The sequence below is a fragment of the Eptatretus burgeri genome, chromosome 5 (assembly GCF_056783735.1).
Source record: "Eptatretus burgeri isolate ZD-2024b chromosome 5, Ebu_testis_v1, whole genome shotgun sequence".
Taxonomy (NCBI): Eukaryota; Metazoa; Chordata; class Myxini; order Myxiniformes; family Myxinidae; genus Eptatretus; species Eptatretus burgeri.
The window spans coordinates 48,078,374-48,084,373 of NC_140965.1; the positions used below are offsets into that span (position 1 = coordinate 48,078,374).

The following is a 6,000-nucleotide window of genomic DNA, read 5'->3' on the forward strand; positions in this document are numbered from 1 at the left end:
AGCTGAGTATCAGCTGAAACCCAAATCCTATCCAGGTTCCTCCTGATAACTTCATCTTTGCTTTTTGCTTGTTTGGGTTCCTTCTGATTAGTCTAATACAGGACTGAACCTATTTGGTCTTTCATTTGATTTGAATTGAATTGAATTTAGTTTTTTTTATCTCATTCTAAATTATATTGAATAAGAATAAAAAAAAAAATGTCATGGGTCTGGGTCAGGTGTCCAATCAAAGCGGGGTTGCATAAAAGCCGGACGTCTTGGTATCCGGTCATTACTGCGAGCAGTTATAAAGTGGCAGTTCTAATTTTCTCAATTTGCTAACACATCAGTACACAAATGCAACACTAAACACACCACACAAAACGACACAACCACAACACAACACACCACACAAAATAAGTCCTGGTGAGGGGCTGTCATCTCTGATTGTGCATTTTCTTGTTTTGGTGTTATACTTTGGTTTGTATTTTTTGATTTGATGTTATTAATCTCGTCCCGAAGAGGATGCGAGGCTGTTGCATTACCCCTTTCTGTCTGTCTGTCCACATCTATATATTTTTGCTTTAAAAATGTTTTCAACTCCCTTTGGGGTATATATGTGTCATATATATGTCATATATATATATATATATATATATATATATATATATATATATATATATATATATATATATATATATATATATATATATATATATATACATATACATAGTAATTATGATCACATCATAAGTGAAGTGGTATTCCAGCTATAATTGGTTGAATCAAATCCTTATCTGAAAAATATGAAACCCGATGTTTGTGAAGAATTGAATTAAATTTATGATTTCATTGCTCATGTGGTCTGGTAGCCATATTGAATTGAAAAGAAAAACTTTTTTTTTTTAAGCCTTTTTCACCAGAACCACTTAACAGATCAATGCAAAACTTCATACATATGATTGACTCGCCATGGGGGAATATCGTTTTTTTTCATATTCACCTTTATTCAAACAATTTAGCATTAATATGCACCAAAGTGGTTGTTAAATATACGAATACTTAATCAATAAAGCTGTGGATAATGGCAATGTATGTGACATGATCAGGTGCTTGGATAATACTGGAAAATGAGCCATAACAGTGGCCCCATAGTAGTAATGTGCTCATTTAACAATGGAAATAAGCACGCGAGGCGAGACTGCGCTCTTCGAGTGCCGTTCTAGTTGTATTCAATTTTGATGTTGCCTTGCATGTGAAAGTTCTGTTATCTTGTTTGGATTTGAATGTGTTGTATTTGAATGTTATGTTATCTTTTCTTTGGATTTGATCTTATCTTGTGTTTGAATTGGTTTCGACTTGTGATGCCCTGTCAGAATCAAAGGAACACCACTGATTGCTGCTATATCTATTTTATCTATCTATGATTTCAGCACAATGAAATACACAATTTGTGTTGATATCACAGATTGTGAAAACATTTTTGTTCATTTTATTTTGGCAGGTGCTAATTTGGGAGGGTATTTGCATTTTTCACCAGTCACCTTGCTTTCTGGTCAGTTTTGAGCTTTAGGTGGTTTTTATACGACCTTGAATTTGTCTGTTCTCTAATCAATTTGGTGAACCTTGCCCTGTCTGGGTCTTCGTGAACCTAGCATGGAGTGATTTCATGACAGGGCAAGACGACCCCTGTGTGTTGAGTTCACGACTAGGATTTTACACATTTTTCACTGGAATGTTAGATACGGTGTGTCTGGCCATTTTTGTGATCAAGTGAACGACTCACAATGTGCACAATGTCGTCCTGTTTATTTTGGATTGAATTTGATTTGGGAGTTTTATAACTGAGATGAAAGTTGTTTCAGGATTGTTGGGTCGATGAGAGTCATGTGGAGTCGTGAGCACAAAATGGGATGTGATGTGACTTTTTTTTTTCTTTCATATTGTTATTGAACTTTGTGAGGTTAAACTTGACATACCTATGGTATTTCCAAAAATATGGCAAGGAAATGAGTTTGCCAGTTGATTTTGATGGAATAAAATTTCCATTTTTTTTTCTGAGTCTCGATATCATCCAACACTGAGAGCGGCAAATTTGATTGGTCAAAATGGTGTAATATTTTGTCCAAGTACTGTTAAATGGGAGGTTTTGGAAAGCGATAAAAAGGCGATTTGTGTTCTTCAGTATTCAAGTATGTGATTGAATTGAAATAGTGTGCTGGAACGGCACTCGGTAGAATGCATACCGCTGTCAGACTGAACAGTTTGTTTTGTATCCCTCTGAAAAGCCGGATCTGGATCCTGACCTGAACCCAAATCAAATCTGCTTGTTCACGTCGCCTAACCAACTCATCCACCGAGTTTTGTCATAACTCGTCCACAACTTTTTGAAATATCATGCCATATATCGTTTTTGGCACCATCTCTCATTAGTGATGACTCGCTTAAAACAATTCTTGTATTCCGATCCGAATTTGTATCTTCACAAAAATCGAATGGATTTGTCCTTGTCACACACCCAACCAGTGCACCAAGTTTCGTCCAAATCCGTCCATAACTTTTTGATACATCTTGCTGTATATTGGTTTTAGCCCTATCACTCAATGGTGGAGAATCACTTTAAAAATTCTCGGCTCCGGATACAGATCTTCACCAAAATTGAGTCGATTCTTCCTTGTTGCGCGCACGCACACACACACACACACACACACACACACACACACACACACACACACACACACACACACACACACACACACACACACACACACACACACACACACACACACACACACACACACACACACACACACACACACACAAACATCCTCTCAAGCAGATTTTGTCTGAATCCATCCACAACTTTTTGAGATATTGTGTTCTCTCAGTGTTGAACAAATAGACAGGCAGGGCTGCAAACAACCTCCGTCCACCTTCATTGGTGGAGTTAAAAATACATTTATTTTTTTTGTTTGGTTGCAGAAAAATAAATTCTGGAAGCTTACCGCCGTTGATGCAGTGTCTTTTACACCACCTTATTGAACACGTTACATTCGTTCTTCATGCCTGTTGGTTGTCCATTGATGTCATTAAAAACAATAAGTTTCCTGTTTGGAATGATTTTCAATTTTGTTTGGTTGCAAGACAGGCAGACAGAGTAAAACAATTACCTTACTCTTCTGTGCATGCGCTATTTCTGAACAATGAGGTTCCGAACATTTTGCCAAATGCAGAGCCAATATACAGTACAGTACTGCTCAACTGCAGGTTCGTGTTCCTATTCGTGTTCTACATTTTTCAAGATGTAACATTCAATTTAAATTTAGTAGTTTCCCCATCATAGAATGAGTGAACCAGTAAAAAGTAAATTCTGATCGACGCAACAGCTGACCAAGAGAGGCAGAGGCAAGAATTGATAGATAGTCATAACCTTGGGAATAGCAGATAAATGTTCAAGTTGGATTTTTGTGTATCGGTGAGACTATTGGGATTGGGAATCAAGAAGACATTGTCTCGTCTGGAAATGGTTTCTCTTGCTAATTGATAATTGTGGTGCAGGTGTACCATGGCTTGGATATCATCACCAACAAAGTGAGTGCAGCCGAGCAAACGGCCTGCCCTCATCACATGATCGGGTTTGTGGACCCGCTGGTGAGCACTTACACCGTGGTCGACTTTCGGAGCCAAGCACTCCCATTGATATCCTTTGCTTTCATGCTCTCAAGGAGTTTGTTGGTATGAGATGATTGTTTAAATAGTCTGAGCTGGTGAAATGCTCTCATGCTTGTTTTATTACCTGCTGAAATAAAAGTTATATATTCATGATTGTTTCCCCTTTAATCACCTTCCACATCGAAGACATTCTGTTGCGGGGAAAACTGCCTTTCATCGTCGGAGGGACCAATTACTACATCGAAGCTTTGCTTTGGGATACGTTGTTGACTTCCAACGTAAGAATCAGCTGCTTGTCTCAATCTGTCAGTTGCTTGGCCCACACCTATCTTGCCAAAAATTCCTTTCTTTCATTAGTTTTACATTTTCATGCTTACGTTGTGTCTTTGTGCTTGTCCCCTATTTCATGTATGATGTCTTTGTGCTTGATGAAATGTATGCAAAGCTCTGCCTTGGGCCTTGATTATCTTATGTTGGCGTTTCTTATTTGCGAATATATCTTGTAAGACGTTTTAAAAGGACTATCCAATGCACAGCTTCAGTTCTGGACTCTAATGATTGATTCATCTCGTCGTCCAATCAGACGTGTTTTTGTGGAAGAACATTTTCAAGAAAATATGTCAAGAACGTTTCCAATTTTTTTTTTTCTTTTTTAAAAATCTTATTAACTTCACAGCATCTGCTCGAGGAACTCTTTGATTGTATTTATGTTCAGTAACTTGACCACACCAATCATTGCTCATTGACTTGCAGTTACATTTTCACAGACAAGCACCGAGATGAGTTCAAGTGCAGCAGTCGCAACAGAGAGAGCGAGCAGGACAGAGTTACTGAAACTGGGTAGTTCGGAACTGTACCGGCGTTTGGAAGAAGTTGACCCGGAAATGGCTTGCTGCCTTCATCCAAGAAACGTCAGGAAGCTCATTCGGTAATGTAACCCAGAAACACATACTTGTGTTGGCTTGCTTGGAATTTCAATGTTGGCACCTCCCTTGTGATTCCTGGATCCCAGATTAAAATCATACATATATATATATATATATATATATATATATATATATATATATATATATATATATATATATATATATATATATTTGCGAATATATCTGAATATACCAGTATATGTATATGTATATATATATATATATATATATATATATATATATATATATATATATATTTATAAATATATTTGAATAAATAAGTATATATATATATATATATATATATATATATATATATATATATATATATATATATATATATATATATATTGTTACGGCCTGTGGAAATTTGCACTACACCATAAAGGTCATCAGATCAGTTATACCGATAAGTATATGTGTTGTGAGATTTCCCCGCCATTGTTTAGAGGGAATTTCCGTGTTCACAGGGCTGTGATCCTTTGAGATAGCCGTTTTTCTTTTCTCGATCATTATTTTGGACAAATCATCCCCCAACAACCAAATCGCCACCACCCACAACACCCCCAAACAACCACAACCAAAGCCCCACCACCTTTGAATTTCTCCCTCCACTACCATCAACAGCGCTACCCCACAAACATGGCATCGCCTTCGTCCCAGAGACAACACCGAAGTCGCGCGGGCGAAGCGATGTTTTGGTGATTTCTACCACGTCCGCTCCGTCGGGGCCGAAGTCGCGCTGGCGGACGAAGCTTCGGGGGGTTACACGCATCGGTTCGGCAGGACGAAGCCCCGGTGAAACACACACACACACACACACACACACACACACACACACACACACACACACACACACACACACACACACACACACACACACACACACACACACACACACACACACACACACACACACACACACACATCGCTCCGTCGGGGCCGAAGTCACGCTGGCGGACGGAGCTTCGATGCATAACACGCATCGGTTCGGCGAGGCGAAGCTCGGTGACTCACACACATATCGGCTCGTCGGGCAAGACGAAGCCGCACTGGCGGATGGAGCTTCGATGCATAACACACATCGGTTCGGCCGGACGAAGCCCTGGGAAAACACACACACACATCGGCTCGTCGGGCGGGACGAAGCCCCGGTGGCGGACGGAGCTTCGATGCATAACACGCATCGGTTCGGCTGGACGAAGCCCCGGGGAAATACACACATCGCACCGTCGGGGCCGAAGTCGCGCTGGCGGACGGAGCTTCGATGCATAACACGCATCGGTTCGGCGAGGCGAAGCTCGGTGACTCACACACACACATCGGCTCCTCGGGCGGGTCGAAGCCGCGCTGGCGGACAAAGCTTCGGGGCTGAACACCACCATAAGCTCGGCGGGATGAAGCTGAGCTGACAGGGCGAGGC

The 6,000-nt window shown here is 40.2% G+C and overlaps 1 protein-coding gene across 1 annotated transcript in view; it reads left to right on the forward strand.

The window, feature by feature from the left end:
* Positions 1 to 6,000, forward strand: part of TRIT1 (tRNA isopentenyltransferase 1) — a 180,724-nt gene that overhangs the window by 119,509 nt on the left and 55,215 nt on the right. The window contains exons 3-5 of the mRNA XM_085881772.1: positions 3,538 to 3,678; positions 3,831 to 3,929; positions 4,419 to 4,579. Coding sequence (XP_085737898.1) covers positions 3,538 to 3,678; positions 3,831 to 3,929; positions 4,419 to 4,579 — 401 coding nt within the window. The remainder of the gene's footprint in view (positions 1 to 3,537; positions 3,679 to 3,830; positions 3,930 to 4,418; positions 4,580 to 6,000) is intronic.